This window comes from Lissotriton vulgaris, chromosome 5 (assembly GCF_964263255.1).
Source record: "Lissotriton vulgaris chromosome 5, aLisVul1.2, whole genome shotgun sequence".
Taxonomy (NCBI): domain Eukaryota; kingdom Metazoa; phylum Chordata; class Amphibia; order Caudata; family Salamandridae; genus Lissotriton; species Lissotriton vulgaris.
The window spans coordinates 914492777-914520341 of NC_141693.1; the positions used below are offsets into that span (position 1 = coordinate 914492777).

At 46.3% G+C, this 27565-nt stretch overlaps 1 protein-coding gene across 1 annotated transcript in view; it reads right to left on the minus strand.

Annotated features, from left to right (window-relative positions):
• KNDC1 (kinase non-catalytic C-lobe domain containing 1) overlaps nucleotides 1-27565 on the minus strand; it is a 757927-nt gene that overhangs the window by 336096 nt on the left and 394266 nt on the right. The window contains exon 11 of the mRNA XM_086922530.1: nucleotides 20860-20937. Coding sequence (XP_086778656.1) covers nucleotides 20860-20937 — 78 coding nt within the window. The remainder of the gene's footprint in view (nucleotides 1-20859; nucleotides 20938-27565) is intronic.

A 27565-nucleotide genomic window follows, 5' to 3' on the forward strand; every position in this document is an offset into this window, starting at 1 on the left:
AAAAATTGGACTTCAAAGGATATTAAATGCATTAAAAAACATTGGGGCATATTATCAACAAATAGCGATATTTATCGCTATCTAGGCTTAGCGGCTATTTTTTTATCGCCGCGCATCACTGAAATTTATCGCTGAGATAACGTGCTATAACGCCCTACGTATTTTTGACCACTTTTGCGGGGAACACGGCTTGGAAGTGAATGTGGGCAAGACCAAGCTGATGACTTTCTCGCCCCCCCAAAAATATTTTTGAATAATAGCGAGTTAGAGGTGTTCAGTGTATTTACCTACCTCGGGGTCCAGATCACCAACAACTTAAAGTGGTCCTACCATATAGAAAAGGCGGTCCTGAAACACCAACAGATCGCGGGAGCACTAAGGGTTGAACACAAAAAATCAAAATCTAAACCTATCAAAGCAGCCCTGGCAGTTTATGACGCAAAGGCCATTGGGTCTGCCCTTTACGGGGCGGAAATATGGGGCTTTGACAAGGTCCTTCCCTTGCAGACATCAGAGAACAGGTTTATTAGGGGCATAACAGGACTCCCCCAGAGTACCCCATTAATCCCACTTGGTCTCGATCTTGGGAGAAGATCAGTCAGCGACCGAGTAAGACTGCGCCCAATTCTTTATTGGCGACGCCTTTGGACTACTCCAGAGATACGGCATTACGCCGATGGATTCCTTGCAATAATCAAAGCAGATGTTTTCCACAAAATAATATGGCTTAAACACCTTAGGGCTGCTCTAGGAGAACTCGGCCTCTCCAATCTCTGGAACAATCCATCTGGGGAAGTTTTTCCTGGTAAAAGCACCATCAAAAGTTTATATTGGGATAGGATTGATGGCAGATTGTGGAGTGGAACGAGATCTGATTCAATGGGAGGGCGCTTTTTGGAAATAAAACAGTGTCCACTGTTAGAACCATACTGGGACAGTATTACTGTCCCAGGCGACAGGAAGCTAATGTTCCAGTTAAGATCTGGTTCTCTCCCCCTGAGATCTCTGACGGGCAGGTGGAGGAATACGACCAACTCGTGCTGCCCGGTGTGTGGTGAAACCAATGAAAGCATAGGCCACTTTTTATTTATTTGTAAGGCATACGCAACCCCTCGAAGAGTATGGCTAGTTCCCGTCTGTAAGAACCTAGGGATATCTAGTGGTGTCGAGGCGCTAAGAATTATTTGTACCTCCACTGATTTGTCAATTGTTTTGGGAACAGCGAAATACCTGGGGTGGGCATGGTCCATCAGACGGAGGGCTATCTCTTTTTAATGTATATGGACTCTTGAGTAAAATGTGTATTTAACTGTATTTACCCCTTTCCTGTTAAAGCTTGCACAACGGTTTTTATTACTGAATGTATAAGAAGGTCAATTTTATGTCTTGTATTTTTTTTAAATGTATGTTGTGCTTTTATGAGTACATTGCTCGAATAAAGCTTTGAAATCCGTAATCCGCAACGTTTATCTAAAAAGCAATAAAAGTCCAGGTGATAGCGGCAAAATCCGTGAATATCGCTGAGAATATAGCAATATTCACACATTATCGCTAACAGGGTCTTAGCCATTATATCCACCTCCCATTGGATATAATGGCTAAGAACTTGTCTGAGCAGGTGTTCGTTTTTGGAGATATTCGCGCTTAGTGCGAATATTTCCAATGCTACGCCTGTGTTAGTAATAGGCGATAGCGAGGTTAGCGACTGCTTTCAGTCGCTAACAGGTTGGGAATGCCCACTTTGCATGTCATTAGCGATAAATACCGCTGACATGCAAAGTGGGCCCCATACCGCTCCATATCGCCTACAAGCTGTCGCTAACAGCAGTTAGCGACAACTTGCTAATAGGGCGATAGAATTATCGCCGCCGCTAAAGCGGCGATAATTCCCTAACGCCACCCTTGATAATATGCCCCTTTGTGAGGTTATTAATTTGGTGAGTAACATGGAGAAAACGAGTGTTGGTGTTCAGCAAGAAAAGTAAATGTTTTATTTGTCCTAATGAAAGTGGAACTAGTTCCATCATATAGATGCCTTGCAAAGGCTTTTAACACTAAACTAAATTGGAAAATGGACACAGCCACTTTAGAATCTTTTGCTGTAACAGCAATAGGAGGGTTACGAAAATGTAACACAGAGTATGGTGGCCCCTCATTAAACTGAAGATTTCCCAATCTGATACAAAATCACATTGATACGGAAATCTGTTTCACCCTATTTAATGGACAAACAAAATGTTTTTTTGTTAAAACCTCACCCACTCTAGTAATTGCATGCTTTATCATCGGGTCTCATCCTGGCCCCTAAAAACCAGAAGGGCTTGACCATATTCCTGGGAGGACTTTTGATGTAAATTGCAACCACAGTTTTCTCAGAATAAAAGAACCTAGAACAACCAAGGTATCCCTTTTATCAGCGTTGTTCAGGAATGATTAGAAACCAAAAGATAGGGGTAAACCATGGGATATAATGATCTTATTACCCTGCTATGCTGGTAGACATATTGCAGCCCCTAAAACAGGGCCACTAAGGGTTCAGGGCTTTCATCAGGACAACATTTATTATTTATTTTTTATCTATTCAACCTCACTTACTTAGGGTGGACACCTTCACATGCAATAGAAATGTTCAAACTTGATTCCTGTAAAAGAAAAGGCACAACATAGTATATCAACAGTATATTCGCGTCTGGGTAAACTCATAATCCAGTGTGAAATTGGTTTGTTTTCACTATGATCCTGCAAATGTACGCTATCCTGTAGCTGCAGCACAAACATCTCATGCCTCTATTAACTAAATAAATACTAGATTCATATATCAAAGCTGTGACTACTCAGCCACAGTACTTTCCTATAGGGTATGTCCCCTACTTCTCCCTTGCTGTTTTTAGAGATTCCATAAACAGGTAAGAAACAATGGGCCCAATTAACAAAAGTAAAGTGAGACAATAGTCTAACTTCACGACTTTCGATATTCACAAAGGACATTTACTAATCGTAAATGCGCTTTGTGAATACTGAAAGTAGAAACGTTTTACTTTCACAATTCACAAAGGGCATTTACAAGTAGTGAATGCTCTTTGTGAATACCAAAAGTCGTAAAGTTACTTTTGTCTAACGTTATCTTTGTGAATCAGTCTCAATGTCTTCAGTATTATTTTGTGAGTCTTTATACTATAATGCATTATATGTCTCCTTGTCACATTTACATAGACGTTTGGCCTTGACACAATTCTATGTGACTGCTAGCAGTATGGAACCACATCTACACCTTTGAGATAGGAATCTAGAATTTTTTTCATTAATATAGGAATGGGATGTGTGTGCTGCAGCTAAAGAGAATCACGTGTATCTGCACAATCACAATAAAAATACTGTTTCAAAGTGCATTATGAGTTCACCTGCCATATGTATACTCTTGATGCAATATGTTGTGCCTTTCTCTTACAGGAATCAAGTTTGAACATTTCTTTTGTAAAGTAGGTTAGTAAGCAATTACATGCATGGATTTGTGTGTTGCATATTTGTTTGTCCCCCTCAAAGTTAGTGAGGTTAGGCAGATAATTATTTTTTTCCTTCAGGCCACTTCTTTGTCATGATGAAAGCCCTGGACCTTTAGAGGCCTTGTTTTTAGAGGTTGGAACATGTCAACAAGCATAGCAGGATATTAGGATCATTATTTCCCTGGGTTTACCACTAACAATTGTTTTTTAATCACAAGGTGATTTTGGATTTAGTGACAAGGAGAACACTATCCAGTTACTTTAGAATTTTCTCTCTCCCCTTCCTCGTGGGATGGCCTTTATTCCATTGGGTGTCGTGGTTATAGGCACCTCATTAAAACCAAAATGACAGCGTAAAAAGCTATGGTGCCATCACAAATGTTATAAGGATCAGAGATTCTAAGTCTGGGAGGGAAGTTTGATTGGGATAAGCTAGAATATTGTTGTTTGAAAACGTTATGCGAGCAGAAATGCACAACTGTGGGGGCGTGGCCTAGCGGGCGAAGATGGCGGTCGCAGCCTTGTAGAGCTCCCGCCGGCCCGGACACAATTTGCTTATTTATCCTGGCCCCCGAGCCCGTTAGTTGTACCACCTGTGTGGCGAGCGTTTCTGGCGATACCTGGGACTCTCCGGAGTGCCGAGCTGTCCTCCCGGGCGATCCAGTGTGCTGGGGTCATCGGCGGTGCAGTGTGGCCTGGTGCCCGTCGGCGGAGCCGGGACCTCGATTTTCGGATGGCAGAGCGGAGGACCGGTGGACGGCGGCCGGTGGACGGACCGGCCGGCGACACTCCGGCTCAGGATTCAGGCACCAGGAGTTGGTGGGCCGTGGTGGTGCCCTGTGGTGCCGCCCTACACCTTGGGGAGGCGCCCAAAGCAGCGTAAAGACACTGAGGCCTGTGCGGACCTCGGGCAGCCGGGGCCTCGAGTTTCGCGACCCGGAGGCCGGCCCCGGACCCGGACTGAGGCAGAGCAGCGCTGGTGCTACCAGGAGTTGGTGGGGCTGTGGCTGTGCCCCGAGTGATCATCCGGCACGTGGAGGGGGTGCCTGAGGGGACGAGGATCCGCTGTGGCCTGTGTGGAGTGCGGGCGGCCGGGGCCTTGATTTCCGTGCCTGGCCCCGGACCTGCATTTGGAGCAGACCGACGGCGGGAGCTGTGTGACCGCAGCCCTAGTGTGGGGCGGCGCGGATTATCGGTGCAGCTGTGGCCCCCCCCCCCCCCGAGGCATCTTGTGGGCCAATGAGAGACCAGCGACAGGAGTGCTGCCCGGGGACTCTTCGTAACAGTGAGTGATTCTCCTGGGATTGCCGAATGACTGGAGCCGGCTGTGGGGCAGCGGGGGTCGCGTGCTGGAGTGGGCCACGGGACTGGACACACATGGTGGCCGGCGCAGTGGGTGCAGACCTGGGCCAGCTCAGACTTATTTGTGGCGCATTGACTGGTTCGACCGGAGGGCCGCCTGCAGCCGGAGTCCGTGGAGCCGCAGCCGCCTTCCCCCGGGGGTTGAGGGGAGCCCCCAGTGCTGATAGGGGTTGGACACCTTTGGCGATCAGAGGAGCACACGCAGACACAGATACCTGTGGTGTAGTGGAAGTGGGACTGCGCACAGCAATGACCAGGGGAGGTGGCGGTCCGCCCAAGCAGGGTCCCATTAACAAGTTTACAGGGCCCAGTGGAGGGCCTGGTACGTCCAGTGGCGGCAATGGAGCGGGGCCGGACAACGCGGCGCTCATGGCGGCAATCACCCAGTCCAGGGACATGCTGGACGCCAAGATTGGGGCAGTGGGCGCAGATGTAACTCTATTGTGCCAGGATCTACGGAATGCGGTGGCACGGATCACAGAGACAGAATCCAGGATCTCGGTGGACGAGGATGACGTTGGGACCCTGAAACAGAAAATGGCGGAGATGGAGCACGTCCAAAAGAATCTTGCGTCTCGAGTGGAGCATGCAGAAGGGCGCGCATGCAGGAACAACCTCCGCTTCATAGGATTTCCAGAAAGATGTGAGAAGGATGATATGGAGCAGTTCCTGTCCCGGTGGCTGGAGAGCTGGCTCCCACCGGGGGCTCTCTCTAATTGCTTCGTGATTGAGCGTGCCCATCGGGCCCTAACACAGAGGCCGCCGGAGGGTGAGCGTCCTAGACCAGTCATTGCCAGACTTTTGAATTATCATGACCGCGATGTTATATTGCGGGAGGCGAGAACCAGGGGCTCCATCTCCTATGAAAATCGGAAGATTATGATTTTTCCCGACTACACTAAGCTTGTACAGCAGCAACGCCAATCCTTTGTGGCTGCCAAAGCCAAGCTGCGGGGCCTGAAACTCCAGTACTCCTTGCTGTACCCGGCCCGCCTGCGCGTGGTGTACCAGTCCCAAACCCATTTCTTTGATTCCCCGGAGGACGTCTTCAAGTGGACCGACGAAACTGTGCGGATCAGGCCGCATGCCCAGCCGGGTCTGGACCCAGGCGGCCCGAGGGGATCGTCACAGGAGCGGACAGACTGACCGGCACGGGGGGGACGGCATCGGAGGTCCCGATCACGCAAGAGATCCGCCTCTGCCAGCTCGACGCAGAACAGTGGAACAATAGAGTCCGATCATTCTGAAAATGGTCGCTGAACCCTGGGGGGATCTGCTTTTCTTTACAGGGGTGTCGCCTTGAATACCTGAGGGTCCCGCGGCAAGACTGCATCTTGGGTGGTGCCGTTGATGCCTGAGCTGCCTGCTCTGAGAAGTGCCTTGAACATATGTGGTATCACAGCTGGGGTTCGGGAGGCGACTAAATAGGGGCCTCCAACCTCCACACGCTGTGGAAGTTGACTAGGGGGGGGTGTGACCTTACAGTTTAAGGGGTGTTGGGATCCATTGGCATGGTTGGTCCTGGGTCCTCGGTTCTGGGTCGGGGGCTATCCATGCCGCGACAGGTACTTCAGTGTTCCATGAGGTATAGGGGTGGGGGGAGTTGGGGACAGGGGGGGGGGTGAGAGGGGGACTGATGGGGTGGTTAGGGACTGGGGTTGGGCGGGGGTAGCTGTTGCTGTTGGGGGGTTCTGGGATAGGTGGGGGGACCGCACGTGCTGTTTTCTGATGTACTGAGTAGGGTGTGGGGTGTGTGGGGGTGGCGCAGAGGGCCTGATTGGGGCAACCAACTTGACTATGGCTGAACAGTCCACTACGCTCCCCAACGCTCTGCGTGTAGTAACCTGGAATGTTCGGGGGATGCTTGATAAGATTAAACGTGGGGCGGTACTGCGCTGGGGGAAAAGGGAGACAATTGATGTGCTTTTGCTTCAGGAGACACATATGCTGGGTTCCAAAGTCCTTAGCCTGCAGAGGTTTGGCTTCCAACAGGTCTTTCATACCGGATTTACTAGAGGGTCCAGAGGTGTTGTTATTTTGGTGCATCGCAGGGTGGCTTACGTACATGAGAAGCAGTGGGCAGACCCGCAGGGTCGGTACATCTTTGTCAAAGGGATGGTGGGTGCTGAACCAGTGGTCTTTGGAAGTGTCTATGCCCCTCCCCCTCTGCAATGGGCCTTGTCGGAGAGGATGTTTACAATATGGGAAGACATCCCAGAGTCCTTGACAGTAGTTGGGGGGGATTGGAATGAGGTGATGGATGCCTGTATGGATCGTCGGAGGAGACAAGAAATGACTGCGGGTGCTCCCCCTTCCCTCCCCCATACCCGGTTGCATGCGATGGTAGAGAGCATGGGCTGGGTGGATGTGTGGCGCCATATGCACCCTGCGGCGCGTGAGTACACGTATGTATCTGCGGTGCATGGCTCCTTCTCGCGGCTGGATTATGTGTTTATGCCCGGTGCCTGCCTGAGCAGAGTGCGGGAGGCGGCGATATTGCCGAGAGGGCTATCTGATCACTCCCCAGTTTTCGTCAAGATAGAGCTTCACACAAAACGACAACCCTTCCGTTGGAGGGTGTCCTCATGGCACCTACAACAACCCGAATATGTCCACCACGTGCGAGAGGCGGTAGATCATTATTGGCGGGATAATGTTGTGGATGACGTCGACGCTGTGGTGGTTTGGGAAGCGATGAAGCCCACTATAGGGGGGTTCGATATTGCTTGGTGTGCGCCCACCCGCCGGAAGCACCGGGAAGCCATTACCACTGCAGCTGCACAGGTCGAGGCCCTAGAACAGCGAAGCCGGGGAGGGGGCGACGAGATTGCGATACGGTTGCTCCTGCAGGAACAACAGTCCTATGCTTCTATCTTACATGACGAGGCTAAGCAGGCGTGGCTCGCCACGCGGAGTAGAATCTACCAGTGGGGGGATAAATCCTGTACGATGCTTCATTGGCTATGTCAATGCAGTCTTCAACCAGTTACACTGCCGGGCCTCACGGCGGATGACGGGTCAGTGGTGACAGACCCGGCTGAACTGGCAGCAAGTTTTGCCCGATACTTCAAGGAGCAGTATGCCCCACGAGATTGTCTGGAAGCGGACGAGGTAGCCAAATTCCTTGATGACCTGCTGCCGAAAGCGGTCTCAGATGAGGCCAGGACGGCGCTCGACGCTCCGCTTATGGCTGAGGAACTCGGGGAGGCTCTGGGGCAGCTTAACACCGGGAAGGCACCCGGGCCGAGTGGTTACCCATGTGAGTTCTATAAGAAATTCCACCTCCTGTTAGGGTCCCACTACCGACGTGCGCTCGAGGCGGCACGGACCCGGGGCAAGCTACCATCTGATTGGCGTCATGCGGAAATTGTAGTGTTTCAAAAGCCGGGTAGACCCCCTGACAGACATGACTCATATCCCCCATATCCCTGCTAGACATTGAGGCCAAAATCCTAGCAAAAGCTCTAGCGAATCGCCTACTTCCGTATATCACGGACCTGGTCCACCCTGACCAGGCCGGGTTCATGCCTCATAGGGCGACGCGTCATAACATCCGGCGGGCACAGGCGGCGGTGGACGCCATGGGGGCCTTGGGTGAACAGGCGGCTTTGCCATTGGCAGACATGGACAAAGCCTTCGACTCTGTTAGTTGGACGTACCTCTTTGCACTCCTGCCCCGTCTCAACCTGGGCCCGGTGTTTTTGTCGTATCTTAAGCTACTGTATACTGACATCACGACCTCGGTACGGGTCGCTGGGGCGATCTCCGAACAGTTTCAGATTGGTCGGGGAACCAGGCAGGGATGCCCATTGTCCCCATACCTGTTCGCCCTGGCTATGGAGCCCCTGGCCTCTTGGATGCGCATAGATGCACAGATGCGTGGGTTTGTGTGGAGTGGGGATCTAGCGGACAGAATTGCATTGTATGCTGACGATGTCCTCTTCTTCCTTACGGATTTGCAACGCTCCAGGCCCGAGTGCTAGACATTATGCGTATCTTCGGAGAGGTTTCCGGCCTTCTGCTGAACCTGCACAAGTCCACTCTGTGGGTGCTGGGAGGTGGAGTCATAACGGACCCCTGGGCGGCAGGACTGCGGGTGGCGTCCGATGGGCTGAAATACCTTGGGGTGTTCCTGTCGGAATCGGCGACAATTGCTTGGGAACGCAATATTGTGCCTGTATGGGAGCGAGTTCAGGCTGATACCAAAACGTGGTCCAGAATGCCTTTAACCATATTCGGCAAGTCCGCAATCTTTAAGTTGGTGGCGCTCCCTCGCCTGCTGTATCAGTTGCAGAACTACCCCTACCCCGTCAGCCCGCAGTGGTTCCGTCAAGTCAATTCGGTGCTGGGCCGCTTCCTATGGGCTGGAGTAAGCATGAGCGAATTTTGCGGATCTCGCGTTCGCGAATTTTGCGGATTTGCGGATTCGCAATCCGCAAAATCCGCGAATTCCCGCGAATTTGCGGATTTTTTTTTTTTTTGTGTTCGCCCGTGTTTCTGCCAGTTCGCGAGGGTTTTTACAATTTCGCAATTTGCGAACTTACCTGTCGGGTCGCAAGTTTTGCGAACTTGTTGTTTCTACGTGTCCAGCCTGTTTGGGACACTCTTCTTCATCACTGCCACTCTCTGTCACCACTGCCACTCTCTGACTACTCATGCCACCCTCTGGCCCACCCATGCCACCCTCTGTTTCATCACCACACCCTCTGGTTGTCCAGTGTACATTATTTTCGGCAAAGCAAAGCACACCTTCCCTGCCTCAAGTGACCTGAATTAATTTGGGGCTGATTAATGTGTCACAGAATATTTTTTAGCTGGCACCTGCTTCCTTAGTGCGCCCTGATTAGTGATCTTTTGCACTTGCTAAGTGCTTTCATTGTTGCAAAATTAGTTACAACACCTGCCCTGCCCCAACTGACAATAATGAATTAGGGGCTGATTAATGGATTTTAACTTCCAGCCTGGCTCCTGCTTGTCTCCCTTAGCTGTAATTCAGGACCTTTGTGGCATATGTGTAACTATTCTGAGGTTCAGAGCAGGGTCACATAATAGTTTCAACTGGCAACTGAACTCTGGAGGGGCCCCTCAGGAAGCACTACAGGAAATGGCTACTAATGATGAGCCTGAACTTTTGAACCTGGTAAGTAGTTACTTTCAGTTTTGCTAAGATCGTATTTCTGCAATTTTGCACTTATTCGCGGGGCGCGAACTCACGCGAACAGTGCGAGCAGTGCGAGCAAAATCCGCTGCTCGCGGATTTGCGGATTTTGCGGGAGATTCGCAAATCTCGCGGATTGCGAATTTCCCGAAAATCCGCAAAATCCGCGAGCGGAACGGATTTTCCGCCCATGCCTAGGCTGGAGGAGCGGCCAGGGTGGCGCTACGGACATGCTTCTTGTCCACCTATTGTGGTGGCCTGGCCACCTCTGATCTGCTGTGTTATTACCAGGCCTCTCAGCTGCTTATTCTTAATGAATGGTGGTATGGCGATAGGGGGGACCCGGCCTATGCTTTGGAGCGCTCGCTCATGGGGGAGAATACGCTACACACAATCTTATACTCAGCCCGGCTGCGGCGGGCATTACCGTCTGTCACAAAAGTGGTTTTTGCTGTCTGGAGACAGGCGTTGCGCCGAATGGGCTGGTGGGGCAAACTGACGGCAGAAACGCCACTGTGGAACAATGGCCTGCTCCCGGAGCTTTCTACTCTGGCCGGGTTTGAGGGCTGGGAGGCCATTGGGATCTCGTTGCTGGGCCAAGTAATGTCCGGAACTACCCTCAAATCATTTCAGGAGCTCAGTGCGGAGTTCCACATGCCTCAATCTCAATTCTTCCGCTATTTACAACTGCGTCATGCACTGACCCCCAGTATCGCTCACTTGGAGTCTCTCCCTGAGTTTAGTCTGGTTGAGGCGAAGGTCTTTATGGGGGACCTGGAGGATAAGAAGGTCTCCCGCATCTACCAGACACTGGTTACTCATTGCTCCTCCTCATTGCTTCCCCTCCGGGCGGCATGGGAGGTGGATGTGGGTCCTCTGGATGAGGATGATTGGAGGGAGGCCCTGGAGTCCCCGCGAGGGGCTGCTATCGCAATGCGGCTTCGACTAATTCAATTGAAATATCTTCATAGGGCCTATTACACCGGAGAGCGACTGTGGAAGGCGGGGCTGATTGAGTCTCCGGAGTGTCTGCGCTGTGGGGCTGCACTGGGTATGCTGCTGCATACGGTGTGGTCGTGTGCTAGACTGTCTGGCTTTTGGAGAGGTGTATGGGGCTGCCTGTCCGAGGTCCTGGGTTGGGATCTCCCCCGCACTCATTGGCTGGGGCTGCTCCATGTCATGGAGGGTATTGGTGGGAACATATACAAGCGCCACTTACTGTTGTTGGGACTTGTTGTGGCCAAGAAAGATCTGGCCAGGGCATGGAAGGGAGAAAGAGCCCCCCCCCCTTGTCTGCATGGAAGGCTGGCCTGGATTACTACATGGGGCTTGAGAGACCAGTGTTTGAGGCAAGGGGATGCCCCCGTAAGCATTTTAAGATCTGGAAGCGGTGGGCTGATTATAGGGGGCTGTCATTGGATCCCCCAGTAGAACGAGAGGAGGACGTATGAATGAGATGTGTCGTATAGGCCTGAGTTCTGTGGCATACCTGTCACATCGCACCCAAGAATTGCCTGCAACTCTTTACACACGTGCGTGGGGTGGGGTGGGAATTGGGGGGGGGGGGGGTTTGGGGGGTAAGGGGGTAGTGGAAGTTGGTGGGGTAGGGGTGGGATAAGGGGTTATTCTTCTTGGGCCTTTCTCCACTTATTGATCGGATAATTGTGCATGCATTATAAACTGTACCATAATTGTTGGTGGTGATCTCCTGATTGTGGAGAGCCACAATTTTCCTCTGCTTTAACTGCTCAATAAAATCTGTTGTGAAAAAAAAGAAATGCACAACTATAGAGCCTCCATTTTTGGTATAAGTAGTTTACTGCCCCTAAGCTAAACTTGTTTAGTTATCGCAGCAATGAAATAGTAAATAAAAAAATAGGGTGGGCAAGGTCAATATAAGCTCAAAGATAATGATTGCTAGACATTTTGATTTTAATAATTGTATGATAGAAAACCTTATAATGGTCACCAAGAAGGTACTTAATGAATAGGGTTTAGAAGAATTTAGGCATAGGGTCTGCAGCTACATGACACAAAAGAGCTCAACCCTCAATCTGCAAGAACAATTTAACTTTATATCCCTGTGTATTTAATTTACAAAATCCAACAACGAGAAATGCTATAGTAAAGTTTAGAATAGATTTACACCCTTTGTATGCTAGTCAGGTGGGATTGATACTCTTTTAAGATGAAGAATGTAATTGTAGTTGTGGTTTGAGAGAGAGGTTTTCTGCTCTGAACATACTGGCAGATTGTTTATATCTTTTGCCCTTGAAGCGTTTTTTTAAAACTTTATTTTAATATGGGATTTTCATTCTTTAAAGATGCATTAAACACTGAATTTGGAAATCTGAGTTTAGTAAATAATGTTTTAATAGATGAAAAACTACGCTTGTAAATAAGCTTATTTTTTGCTATATCAATATATTCCTTATTCTTCAGATCTGTACCAAGATAATTGACAATCCAACCTCACCTTAGGTTCTCCAAGAAAGGTCAAGTTAGCCTGGTCGCTTACGCCAAGAGGCTGTAAACCCTAGATTAATTCAAGACTGTCCCCCAAAACAACAAACACTGCCTGATAAATATTATTTTTTAAACTTTCAGACATGTGGTGTCCATGGTCTGGGCTGGTTGCCCTATCCTTTAAATAGTTATATAACAATTCTTCCATGTGGGAAATCAGGTTACTGTTTGGGCAGTGATACTCAAGCTGCAACAACAATTTCTGTCAGGTTGAAGTCACAAGCTATCCCAAGTTAACTTGTGCTTAACCCTCTGGTAGCTTGGGACAAAAGCAGTCGGGTTCAACTTAGAGGCAATGTGTAAAGTATTTATGCAGTACTTCAAACAGTAATAAAGTGAAAACACCATGCAAGAAAGATCCCACTCAAACTTAGAAAAATAGATTTAAATGTAATAAATTATTTGAGATAAAAACAAAAAAACCCAATCAGTAGAAATTCTGCTTTGCTATTTTGAAGATTTAATTGAAAACAATGCCTTGAAGCACAAAGGGCCAGCTGTGGTTATCTGTTTGTGCCGGACATGGGCAAAGTCACATGTTCAGACCAACTTCAATAGAGTAGGAGCCATATGCAGGAATCCAGTTAGGCAGGCTGAACTAGAAGACCTTAAATCCTGGTTGCGGAGCACTGCTAGATTCGGAATAGAGGACACGTCACACAGCAGAGCCGATGCAAGGTCCTGGTCTGATGCGTTGCACAGCGTCAGTTCTGGGAAGCTGCGAGGCTGATATGCGTGCCCCTGAGACATCGAGGATGCTGTTGATGAGGGGCTTGCACAATGTGAAGTACAGAGTCGAAGATGTGTTCCACATCAGCTGGTTCAGAAGCACTTGCAGTGCTTGCGATGCGGAATCCTGCATCATTGTTCTGGATGTTCAGCACAAATGGGGCTGCTCCCAGTTGTTAGACCGAGGTGCTACAGTGTTAATTTGTGAGTGCAGGCATCTCACAAAAAGTGAAGGACTGGTCTCACACACCACCTGATGTCATGCTTCATCATTGACCAGTCCTTGCCCTCTAAAACCTTGGTTTGATAGAGGGCGGGCATACACCTGACGACAGGGATGCACTTCTAAACTAAGTGGGAGCCCTTAATGAAAACAATGGAATTAAAAGAGCTATTATAGATGTCATATCAACTTTAATATAACTGGCATCTATGTGGTAATTAAAATACGCTATCGGTGTATTAAGGATTTATTGTCCCCCCACTGTGGTCAGTACGGTCAACATGTTTCTTCCGCTTATGCACCTAGCTGTGTACTCCTCACCTCCTCGACGATTTGTGCTGAACATTATATGTTGGAGGTTGCCTGCTCCTAGTACCCCATGCGTCTGGTTCCACCCCCAGGTCTGTCCTGGATTTTTGTGGTTATTCATTGTTGTGGATGACATCAACGAGCGACTTGTGATGAGAAGAGCTGCACTGAGGATGCATCGGGTAGTGGCAGTTCCTATAAGACTGCTGGCTGCGATGCGGAGTCCTGCATCGGGAGTGCATTGTGCAGTGGCTGCGATGCAGTGTTTTGTGTGGCGATGTGTCGCACTGAGTCACTTCTTCTGAGACCACAGCTGGGCTGGCAGAGCACCTTCTGTCCCACTTCCAAGGGTCCAAGACTAGGTGGTACCACTTGGGAAGGTAGGACTTGCCGCAGACAGAGTTAAGGTACTGAGTTAAAGGTGGTTGGAGACTTCTGTCCCTGAGGCTCTGGTCACAAAGCCAGCCAACTTGCTGTTGGAGTCACTCTGAAGCAGGACCAGTCCTTCACAAGACAGCGGAGTAGCAGTCTGTCTTGCAGAGCAACACAGTAGTCCTTCTGAGTCTTCCATGAGTCCAGAGTAGTAGTGAAGAGTTGGGTCAGAGGGTCAAATATTTATAACTGATCCCCACTCTGGAGTAGGAGAAGGTTCTGGAGGGTTCCACCCCCAGAGGTGTTTGGAATATCCTGTGTTCTAGCCCAGGCCTTAGGTTGTTTGGGGTTACAGAAGATTAGTGTGAAACCCTTTGAGATTGTTCTAAGGCAGAGCCCTTGTGATGTGCAAGTGTGTTAGGTGACAGCTCCTACCCATCATCAAGTCAGAGATGGACCATCCTACCAACACCCATAACCCTGTATTTTACTGTCTGAAACAAATACACAAAGACCAGCTGCCAGCTACACTCTGTCACGTGACCCATGATACAGGCAGCCATCACAAAATGATTAGGACAAGTAAATGCAAACTTTCTAAAAGTGGCATTTTCAGAAGTGTCACTTAAAATTCGACTAACATTAAAGAGGGTTTTAAATTACAATTCTTTAGACACCAAACTCGAAATTCCCACCTGCTCCTAATTGAAAGATATCACTTATTAAATACAAAAAGTTAACCAAATGCTATCCTATGGGAGAGGTGGGCCTTGTAGTAGTGAAAAACGATTTTAAACTTTTTTAACTGCCAGGCCTTGTAAATCTTAAAAGTACATGTCTACCTTTTTAACTGCACAGCACCCTGCCCTATGGGTGTTAAGGGCCTGACCAAGGGGTGATTTATATGTATTAAAAAGGAACGTTTAGGCTTGGCAAAATCTTCATTTTGCCAGGTTGAAATTGCAGTTTAAAACTGAGTACACAGACTGCAATGGCAGGACCGAGACATGTTTAAAGAGCTACTCAAGTGGGTGACATAACATATGCTGCAGGCCCACTAGTAGATATAATGTACAGGTCCTGGGTACATCTAGTACCACTTAACTAGGGACTTAACAGTAAATTAAATGTGCCAATCGGGGGTAAATCAATTTCACCATGTGTAAAAGAGTGAGCACAAGCACTTTAGTACTGGTTAGTAGTGGTAAAGTTCACAGGGTCCTAAGGCCAACAAATCCAATATCAGCAAAATTGAAGGAGTAAAGCAAAACGTTTTGGGGTAAAATCACCCTAAGGCTGACAGGTCTAACAGAGACAACTCAGAAAACAGTAGCTCATATGAGTTGATTTCCACTCCCTCTTAGGATACCTCTTGATATGTGATTACTGGCAATAGTAGGAGCAGTTATCACTGTCCTGTTAAGAGCTGCCTCATGGCACAATTAATTACCCCAGTGTAGTATTGAACTACCCCATATTCCCATTGATTATGGAGTAGTATTAGACATTGAATCACCCAAGTCTCAAATAACATTCATGAAGGTTGAAATAAAGTTAGACCAGCTCATGAAAAAAAAATCTTTAAAAGTGCTCTGGAAACCACAGAGGCAGTGTAGTGTCTTCAAAGTGCAGAATCAGTGTTTAACTGGTGGCATGGTCAGCCACAACTAGAATGCATGTGTTGTCCCCGGTTTGTCAAAGAATCCATGAGTCCCGCAAGGTTCTTCCCCACCATCTCAAAGGAGCTCAAACTACTGGCACTGATAGATGGGGTTCTTACCATCCATATTGATTTACCACTCATCTAGACAAACATGCATTTATAGCAATGCTGTGATATGTGTGCATTCTTGGCCAGCAAAACAGAGAATGAAATTATTAACTTGTTTTCTTGGTCCCAATTTGAGCAAACCAAGGGTACTTCGTGTACTGACTACACCAGAATGTTTTTGTGGCAGTCAGGAACAGCAGCCTTAGGCATGCTATGACAATCTTACCTCAATAAGGGGATCCAGCCACCTCAGATTTCTTTTCCTGCTGGGAGGCCCAGAAATTACTGTGGCCATGTGAGAAAGCCTTCAGTCCAGTATGCTATGAATTCTTCTCCAAGTTTGCTTTTTTCTGCTGTGGACACTCCTCTTACACCTACACTATCTTTTTTGAAAATCGCAAGCAGCTGTCACTACCAGCTGCATTGGGCCTGTTGCAGATCCACTGTTTAAGTCTCAACATTTGCTCCACATAAAGCTTATATTTTTACTAGAAGCAAATACGCAGTAGTGACACAAGCTGGAGACACTGAAGTGAAGAGAGGCCTTAGCACCTCCTGGGGTCATAATAGGAATTGGGGATGCCTCCTATGCCTCAATTATATCTTTTTGGGTTGAGGGCATGGCAATCTTTCCTTTATTTACCTAGTGTTTTGTGACCCCAGAAAAGCTGGAGCTAGGGCAGGGAAACAGGAGGTTAAAACCTCCAGAATCTTCTACTATTTCAAAGCTGGCACCAGGTGTAAATATTGGACCCTCAGACCCAACTCTTCAGTACACCTCTAGACATGTGGAAGACTTAGAAGGACTGCTGTGCTGTTCTGCCAGAAGGAATGCTAATATGTTGCCCTGCTGCTTGAGTAAGAAAGACTATGGCTGCATCTTGATCCCAGGACCACCAGAGTGACTCTAAGGGATAGTTAGCTGGCCTGCTGATCAGAAGCCACAGGGACAGAAAGACAATTTTCTTAAACCCAGTACTCAGGCTCTTCTTTCTGTGAGCATTGCCCAGAAAGTGGTGCCACCCCAGTCCTGGACCCTCGGATGTGGGCCTGAAGGTGCTCTGCCAGTCCAGCTGTGGTCTTGAGGGCAGAACAAACACAGCCCGATGTATCTCGTCACAGCTTTGCTTCAGAACCTCCACTGCACATTGTATCCCAGACACTGGAATTCTCATCGCAGCTCACAGTCTCCTTGAAAATGCCCCTGCTTGACGCATCCTCGACGCAGGCCATCACATCACAACATCCTTGTTGACAGCATTCAAGTCGACAATGCAACACCCTCCATCGTAGCCCTGCAGCTTCTTCAGAACTGCCGGTGTTCGCTGCATGTTGGACACAGGACTTTGCATGAAAAGCCTCTCCCTGACTGCATCCTTGACAATGGTGCAGGACCTCACATCACAGCTCCTTGGAACCACCGCTGTGTGATGCATCTTCAACGCGGAATCCTGGAACACTCTGCAACTTGAATTTAAGGTACTCTAGTTCAGAGGGCCTAACTTGTACCCTATATCTGAACTACACTTTGTTGCAGTTGTGACTTTGTCCCGGTTTGATGCGACCAGATAACCAGTGTTGGTGCTTTGCGCTTCTAGGCACTATTTCCACTTAAATCTTTGAAATTGCATGTCTCCGGTTCTCCTGATTGGATTTTTGTCATTTATGTCTCAAATAATGTATTCTATTTTTCTAAATTCCTATGGGCTTTTTCTTGTGCGGTGTGTTCACTTTATTACTTTTGAAGTGTTGCATACACATAGCCTCCGAGTCAAGCCTAACTGCTTTGTGCCAAGCTACCAGAGGGTTAAGCACAGGTCATTCTGAGGTTTGCTTGTGCCTCACCTTGACAGTGATTATGGTTTCTGCTTCAGAATAGTTTCACCTCCCTCAACCAGTAACCCAATTTCCAACAATCCCCTTACTTTAGTTCAAATGTATTGGGGAGGCAACCTGAGATTTCCAGCTCATGACATTGTGGACTATATGTTAAATCTAAAGAAAAGCATGATCCTATTAAAACACCCATGAAAGATAGGTTTCACGTGAATTAAGAGATCTTCAGTGTGTGATATGTCCTGGAGGGTACCTCTAGTGGTTAGCTATGGGGTCAGGACACCCTGTCTTAAAGCGTATTAATCCTCATGCATTACCAGACAAAATGTATGCCCCTATACAGCACTCAGGAAGTTCTTTAAAGTCCATTTCTGTATTGATAATGGAGGCAATGGGAAATCAGAGTGTTCCTTGTGAATATGGCAATGTCTGGCTGATTCACAAGTTGGCTAGAATATCCACCCTCCAGTGAGGGTGGATATGCCAGCCAACTTTGTTACCTCTGATCAGGATGACTATGACAGTCAGCCTGAATACTAAAACATATGTCAAGGATGAGACAAGGAAGGCTCAGTGAAGAACAAAATGAAATGTGTGCAACAAGAGTAAAGCAGCATGGTACCGAAGCGCTATGCCCATTTGTTTATCTTGGGCCCTCTATTGACTGTAGCTCACACCCATGCAACCAACATTGAAGACAACTATAAGACATGCAGAATTTTACAGAAGGTACAAAACTGCATCAGAGCTAGGCAGGCAAGGTGACAGCCCTGGAAGTCATTGAAAACTTCCAATGTTTATAGACTAGACCTGTAATGTTAAACCCACTGTTTAATTTAAGCTGGTGGTTTCCAGTGCTCGGCTCCATCACTTAATTGTCAACACCAACACTTATGATAGTCTGCGACATGGTGGCACTATTGATCTGATTTCGAGATGAGCACACCAACATCAGTTTATTGATTCAAAATATATTAGAAATGGCTAATACTTGCAGCTCAAGCTAGTCTTACAGCTTTGGAGGCCGGGAATAGTCTGAATTGTCACACTTGTAGTAGTGTGATGGTTTGTAGTTGTGTTGGTATTATCACTGGCAGTGCTGCAGGGGCAATGAGTAGTGCAAGCGGCAGTGGCCCCCTGATGAGGGCCCTGGCAGTGATTTTTTTACAAATTAAGCACTGGTTAGACCTGAACGAGGTGTCGACAGACCTGCTCATCTGAGTGAACTATGTCAAAGAGGTGACCAGGATTGCTGTCTGACCAATTAACAGAGCTGTTTAGTGTCTAGATACGTTGGATCTGCTGAGTACATCGTGTTAGCCTAGATCACTGTCAGAATGTCCTTTTACTGATCTCAGAGAGAGTCCACTACAAGAATATAGATATTTTCTTAGGGTAAAGAATGCCTCTTCACCTTTTGAACAGCTGATAAACCATTAACTGTGTTGCCTACTTGTGCAACATAATTGTTTACACTTCCCTTTGGATAGCTGGGACACCTCCAGAGGTTATTGGAGCTGCAGAAGACGACCGTCTAATTAACCAAGTGCTGGAGAGGTCAGGGTTCAGTGGTATATCTTGGCACCAGGTGTGGAGTGGGAAATATAGTCTCTCACATCCAAAGGCCATTCTGTGATAGGCTTGTATGACCGCTAACCAAACCAGATAAATGCTTTCCTGGGGCACACTGGTTACTAGGCATGCAACACCCATTGGGCTCAAAAGGCTTCAGTCCCCCTGTCATGTGTGTCAGCCCGACTGAGACAGCTTCCAGGGCACATACACAGCTGTACTCGAGTACTTCATAGGTCTTAAACCCCTTGGCTGCTGGGGCTATTCCCCTGCTGTGCTGGGGAGAAGGGGGGCACGCACAGCGCCGCCATGCTCCTGACGAGCTCAGCTCGTCATCAGCCACGGTGCTCCGGTGCTCATGACGAGCTGAACTCGTCATGACCACGCCCGTTTAACGGAACGCTCAGCACAGCAGGGCTATTAGCCCAGCGTGCGAGCGTTCCACGGGCCATGACGAGCTGAGGTCATCATGAGCACCGGAGCACCGTGGCTCATGACGAGCTGAGCTTGTCATGGGCATGGGAGGGGTTAAAAGACCATTTACTTGCTAACGAGGCTTTATTGTGTTTTCACCCCCTCTTAGAGCCCCTGCATCTTCACTCTGCATATTGCTGGAAGAATCAGCCCCCCTGAAATTTTTAGTAGCCCCTCCCGTAATTTGGCTCTAGTTGAGCCGCTGCTGGTTACTATTAGTACTTTGTGCCGATCTACAGTAACGTCCTTGACTTTCTTTCAATATATGGTTTCATTAGTAGTTTCTTAAAAGTGTTCGTACGAGTTGGCCATTAAATTGTGATATGTGCGGTAACGTTTGTTATGATGAAAACAGCATCTCTTGTATACATTTAAGCAGGAGTAAAAGGCAAGTCACATATTGCGAAATTCATATATCTGCAGGTTATTCTCCAATATCATGGAAAACATGTCATTTGGTGTCATTGATTGCCCCAATGAATTCCGACAAAGCAGTCTGTTTTTATAATGTGTGAAAAATATTGCACCAATTACTGGCTCACTCGTATCGAGGGCCCTAGTAGAGTAACTGTAAACATGCATGCATTTTTCAAAAGGTATTGCTGTTCCTAAAAACCTATATAAAAGCTCTAATAATCTAACACAGGCCTTCAAAATTTGTATGAGAAAGCACAGAGAATTAGAGACATTATTAGTCCGGTACTCCTTTGTAAAGCTCATTTGGTGCATATCTTTTGATGAAATCTTATTCTCATCCTGTTAAGGCCTGTAATAAATCTGATTGAAATAATGTCATAGGAATTTATGCAACCCATGGCTCCCATAATCCCATGCTAAGTGTGACACTAACGTTTTAATAATTCTGAGCAATTTATGGAACATAAAGTTCAACCACAAATGGATAAATAATGTGTCATGCTGACTCTAAATTGACAAACTGGAAAGGATTCACAGCATTTAATACATGGATCATTAAAAAAACGAATTTGTTTAATACTCATGTTAAGCTCAGTAAAAGCCATACCTGATGAGCACATTTACTCAACTCTGCCAAAATGTGCCTGCTGCTTAGGTTTTGCTGAATGAGATACTCCCTGCACATCTAAAAGAACAGAATGAAAAACACATTTTAGGAAGCGTAAACATGCTGCTGGTTTTTGGCTGATTCGGGCTGCAAGGAATCATGGTTACAATAAGTAGCAGTATTTTGTGCACTTTTAGACTGAGATGAGTTATAGACACACAGACACTTATGCCCTGATTCCGAGTTTCTTGAAATCCAGGTGCTTTTATTGACCGAGATAACATTTATCAGGTGTGATGAATCCCATAGTATGGAGAACAAGTACATTTCTCCTGTGTTAAATTACAGCAGGTTTGAACTGTTAAAATGTAATGAATGGCGAGATATTTAACACACCAGAAAATTACAAATTGTGACAAATAATTCCGACTCCGGCGGTAAACACCGACCGACTCATAATTAGTGCCTTAGTTTGTTATAATGAAAAAGAACAATTGATGGACAGAATCTGGGCCTAGATCCATCGTTTTTTTGCTCACCATGTCATTCCAGTTAGTACCAAGCTATACGCAAATAGTCTTTACCCAGCGCCCAATGGGAACAGTCCAGCCTGAACTGCCAGGCCAGGTCCTCCCTGGACTGGAACCAAGCATTCTAGGACTGGTGTCGGGGTTTCACCCCTCATCAGCCAGGATAGCTTGATGCAAGTGGCATGGAGAGCACGGGACCCACGACTGGTCATACCCGTCCCACTCGGGGTGACAAAAGCAAAAAGAACAATTCATGGTCAGAATGCAGAACAATGTCATACATTTACCCCAGTACAGAGATCTGTGCCCAAATCCATTGTTTTTTTGCTCATCATGGCATTCCAGTTAGAACCCAGCCATATGCAAATCAGTCTTGACCCTGCGCCCAATGGGAACAGTCCAGCCCGAACTGCCAGGCCAGGTCCTCCCTGGACTGGAATTAAGTATCCTAGAACCAGTTTTGGGGTTTCACCTCTAATCAGCCAGGATAGCTTGATTCCAGTGGCATGGAGAGCACGGGACCCATGTCAGGACATACCCATCCCACTTGGGGTGACAAATGCAAAAAGAACAATTGATTGACAGAATGCAGAACAATGTCAAACATTCACCCCAGTACAGAGATCTGGGCCTAAATCCATCGTTGTTTTGCTCACCATGTCATTCCAATTAGAACCCAGCTGTATGCAAATCAGTCTTTACCCTACGCCGAATAGTAACAGTCCAGACCGAACTGCCAGGCCAGGTCCTCCCTGATTTGGAACCAAGCATTCTAGGAAAGGTTTTGGGGTTTCACACCTCATCAGCCAGGATAGCTTGAATCCAGTGGCATGGAGAGCACGGGACCCACGACTGGGCATACCCGTCCAACTCGGGGTGACAAAAGCAAAAAGAACAATTAATGGATTTGGGTGTCTCTAGTTGGCACAAGTAGGTACTTGTGACAAATAGGGACCCTTGCCTTTAGTCAGGATAAGGGGATTACACTCCTAAAATAATCCCTGCTCACCCCATTGGTAGCTTGGTAGCTTGGCACAAGCAGACAGGCTTATCTCAGAGGCAGTGTGTAAAGCATTTGTGACCACATACAGTAACTGAGTGACAACACCACACAAGGTTTTATATAAAAAATAAGTATACTTTATATAGAGTTACCACAAGACCATAAACAACAAAAATACACAATACTGTTACTTTAAGATGGTAGATTTATCTTAGTTAAGTTCAGTTCTTAAGATGCAACACTTTGAGTTAATATACCTTAGGTTGCTTTGCGCTTCCACGACAAGCAATGTCGCAGTGAGCGAAATGCAGCAAAGTTTAAGTACAAAGAAATAAAGACGTGAAGATCTTCCCTATGCGGCACGCTTCTCTGGGGATGCGAGAAGTTCTCGGTTCGATGTGGACTGCAGTGGCATGACAGTAACAGACTGCACGCAGGCTCTGCAATGGCAGACCTTAGACACATTTTACAAGGCTGCTTCTGTGGGTGGCACAACCAGTGCTGCAGGCCCACCAGCAGCATTTGGATTTACACGCCCTGGGCACACTCAGTGCATCGTACTAGGGTCTGACAAGTAAACCAAATAGCCAAACATGGAACCACTGATTAATACATCAATTTACAATAGGGAGCACTTGCACATTGGGACTGAATAGCAGTGGCACGGTGCCCAAAGCTTCTAATACCAGCAAAAATACATGAGGCAACAGCAAAAATGGAAGGGAGACCCACGCCAATGGTGCCAGGTCTAACAGTCAGAATGCAGAACAATGTCATACATTCACCCCAGTACAGAGATCTGGGCCTAAATCCATAGTTTTTTTGCTCACCGTGCCATTCCAGGTAGAACCCAGCCATATGCAAATCAGTCTTGACACTGCGCCCAAATGGGAATAGTACAGCCCAAACTGCCAGGCCAGGTCCTCCCTGGACTGGAACCAAGCATCCTAGAACTGGTTTCAGGGTTTCACCTCTCATCAGCCAGGATAGCTTGATTCAAGTGCCATGGAGAGCACGGTACCCACATCTGGTCATACCCGTCCCACACGGCGTGACAAATGCAAAAAGAACAATTGATTGACAGAATGCAGTAGAATGTCATACATTCACCCAGTACAGAGATATGGGCATAAATCTATCGTTTTTTTGCTCACCATGCCATAACTGGTGTGGCGTAGTGGGCAAAAGAACAATGGATTTAATCCAGATCTCTTGACTGGGGGAGAATGTTCGAATCATTCAGCATTCCGTCGATCATTTGTTGCAGTTACACTTTTTGCCCTAAGTGGGATGGGTATGCCCAGACATGGGTCCCTTGCTCACTGTGCTACTGGATTCAAGCTAGCCTGGCTGATGAAAGGTGACATGCCCCGAAACCAGTCCCAGGATGCTTGTTTCCAGTCCAGGGAGGACCTGGCTTGGCAGTTCAGTCTGGACTGTTTGCATGAGGCACAGGTTCAAGACTTTTACAATCTATGTGCTGCAATGTGCGTGTGATAAAATTTATGTGGGTAGTAGTGTTAGGTGTTTGAAAATTCGAATACAGGAGCATGTGAGAGACATCAAAAAAATGGACCATCGATCTCCGGTTGCGCAACACATAGCCATGACACATCCCACTCAATCAAAAATCACGTTCCACGCATTAGATCATGTAAATGTAAGTGTCAGAGGTGGAGATAGAACTACATTATTGAGGCAAACAGAGGCGAAATGGATTTGTCGTCTAAGAGCAGTGTCCTTAGGACTTAACTGTAATCATGAATTTCATCATTTTCTCTAGCTGCTCAGCATTTTTGTACAAATATGTCGAGTAATATCATGAAGTTTAGACATTTCTATGTACATTTTAGTGATGTATCTCAAATATACTTTATCTCTATGTCCTTTATTATTGAACACTAGTGTCATCTATAACATCTAGAATTTTTCTTGTTTTTTTACACTGTAGTGCAATAGCAAGGGAGATGTCGTCATCATCGAGACACAATTTATAAGAAGGGCTATATTATTTTTACATTTTATGCTATTAACTTCTGTACGTGATCTGGGCATGCTTTGCACAGTACTATATGGAACAGATATAGAAAATAGTTTTGGAAGAATAGACATACTATCTGGGTCTTGTATAAACATGTTTTGTCTTCTGATTACTCTATAGAATGTAATCTTTTTATTATAACAAGGGAACCCCAGCAGTTGGCTGAGGACCGTGGGGAAGTATGCTCTGAAAAACAAAGGTCCTTAGCTTATCAGAATCAACGACATCAATGTAATATAGGCCATAATAGGAGACTATATTTGTCCTCTGTCCAGCCGGGCAGGGTATTTATTTGAACAAAAATGAACAAAACTGATAAATGATTAAGAGGCACAATCCTGTACCTTACTCAAGAGAGACAAACAACACAAAAGGAAAAGCGTTTCACAGGCAAAAAACGAGCAATAATGACCACTTGACTCAGTGTTTGGATTAAAGTATTTCCATGAAAATGCTAGACACAACTGAGTAAAACAAACTGGTTAGGTTGTGAAAGCATTATCTGAAGTCGACGTTTCGATCCCTCTTGCTCTAGTTACATGGGATCATCATCAGGACTAAAATTGACAACATTTGCCTGCCTGTAATACTAGTACAACCACCTGTTTAGGAGGAAGAAAGGAGAAAAAAGGAAGGGAGAAAAGTAGCCAAGGGCTGAATTACTGACTGATTCTCCAACGTACATGCATGTCCATTTGTTGTGCACACTTTGCATTTATTCGGAATCAACTCTAATTGGTGTCTAGTAAATTGTGAAAGAACCGGGCACACGTGACAAGTGACTGGTGTTATCAGCCTTCATTATTGTTCCTGACTGTTCCTCAGTCGTATAACTATAGGATCCATTGTTTTCTTGCCTCCATTGTTATCCTCTCTACGGATAAATACATAGTGGAGGCTATGCGTCAATTAAGTGAGATCAAGTGTTATGAGCCCTGTACGAAGAAAACCTATGTTGAAAGCCAAGCAAATTTACATCAACTACTAAAAAAATGGCAGGATAATCAAATGTTGGACCTTGATGAATATCTCTTTTTGAAAACAATGGATCCTATTCTTCCCACATTTTATCACTTACCTAAAGTGCATAAAAATCGAGACAATCCCCCTGGAAGACCAATTATTTCCTCAATTGGTGGTTTGACTGAGAATTTATCTAAATTTTTGGATCAATATCTTTTTGAATTTGTACTTTCTTTGAAATCCTATGTGAGAGACACTTCTGACTTCATTGAAAAGATTGAACACATAGAATGGGACTCTGCTTATTGTCTTATAACTCTAGACATAACAAGCCTCTACATGTGTATAGAACACACACAGGGTATTGGGGCAGTAGAGTACTTTCTGAAAAAACGCACATTAAAGCTGGCACTGCATAATCAAATGCTGTTGGAACTGATAGAATTCTGTTTGCACGATAACATTTTTCTATTCCAGGACAATATATTTAGACAAGTATCTGGTACGGCAATGGGCTCCTGCTTCGCCCCCAGTTACGCGAATCTTTTCGTGGGCTGGTGGGAGGAGCAGGTAGCCTGGGCCACGGGGAATGCAATCTGGACAGAAAAGGCTATTGCCTGGTACAGATACATTGATGATCTGTTTTTAATTTGGAACGGTTCCATAGCAGAGGCAGAAGAATATATCAGATTGTTAAATGACAATAACTGTAACCTTACATTCAGTGGAGACATCAGTAAGGTAACGGTAAATTATCTTGATCTGAGGGTGGAGGTAAAAGATAAAAAAAAGTTACCTCTCTCTATAGGAAACCAACTGCGGGCAATAGCGTCCTACAAGCCTCGAGTGGACATCCCAGGAGGCTAGTCAACAGTATCCCCTACGGGGAATTCTTACGAATTCGCCGTAACTGTTCACTTAATAGTGACTTTGAAAAAGCGGCAGATGCCTGCACCGCAAGATTCATTGAAAGAGGCTACAAACCTAATCTTCTTAAGGATGCACGGAATCGAGTTAGCCGTTTATCCAGAAATGTACTTTTTGAGAAGAAGGTTAGAACTGAACAAGAGGGTGGAAGGTTTAGGATGATCACCCCATATTCTTCCAATTCCAATAAATTAAGATCAATTCTACAAAAGCATTGGCATATCCTAAAAACTGACAACATAATGGGCATGGACATTCCCAGGGCCCCTATGATAACATTTAGGAAAGCTAGGTCCCTAAAGGATCAGTTGGTTCATAGCCACTTAGACCCAGTGACGAAATCTAAAGGCACATTGAAAGACGCAAAGGGGTTTTTCCCCTGTAGGCATGTGCTTTCAGCAAACGTGTCTTGTCCTACGATGTTCGGGGGGGTTAAGGGAGGTGAAAAACTGACTAAATTCATGTCCTGCCACACTGGGTATGCAGTTTATTGCTTAAGCTGCCCATGCAAGATTTGATACGTGGGCAGTACCATCAATCCAGTAAAATTACGAATTTTGGAACACATGAGGGCAATTGCAAATAAAGACTTCTCTTACCCGTTGCTCGCCATTTTGCTATAAAACATCAGAGCAATAGAGATCTCCTACAATATTTCTGTTTGGATCATGTCCCCGAACATACTAGGGTGGGGCAATCGTCTCCTTAAACTTAGGAGATTGGAGTCACGTTATATTGTCGATCTAGAAACGAAGGCTCCAGGAGGTTTTAATATTGGAGAAGAGTTGTCCGTGCACTTGTGATAAAATGAAAAGAAACATATAATCTAAGTCTGAAAACATGCAATTGTATGAAATTTGAAGCATGTTTGACTGGTCAGAAATTGCATACAATGTGTTCTTTTCTGTTTTCTCTCTTTTTGTTAAAACTTGTTGTGAGATTACACAAATGAATGGTGATGATTAGGTGATTATTAATTTTGAAACATGTTGTGTTATTTTAAAGCGCGAGGAGAATCGAACTACATAGTATATATGAATGAGGTGGTTTTGTAAATGGGCAACCAGTGGGTTGCCATTGCCGATCCACGGCAAGATTTGCATAAGGATTTGAGATTATAAGAATAATGGGTTAAAAGACATGAGAAACTGGTTTTAAACCCTACATTATTTTGAAAAATATGTACACAATTCCCAAAAAGTAGGTTTGTGTTATGACAACTCTATCACCTCAATGTTACAC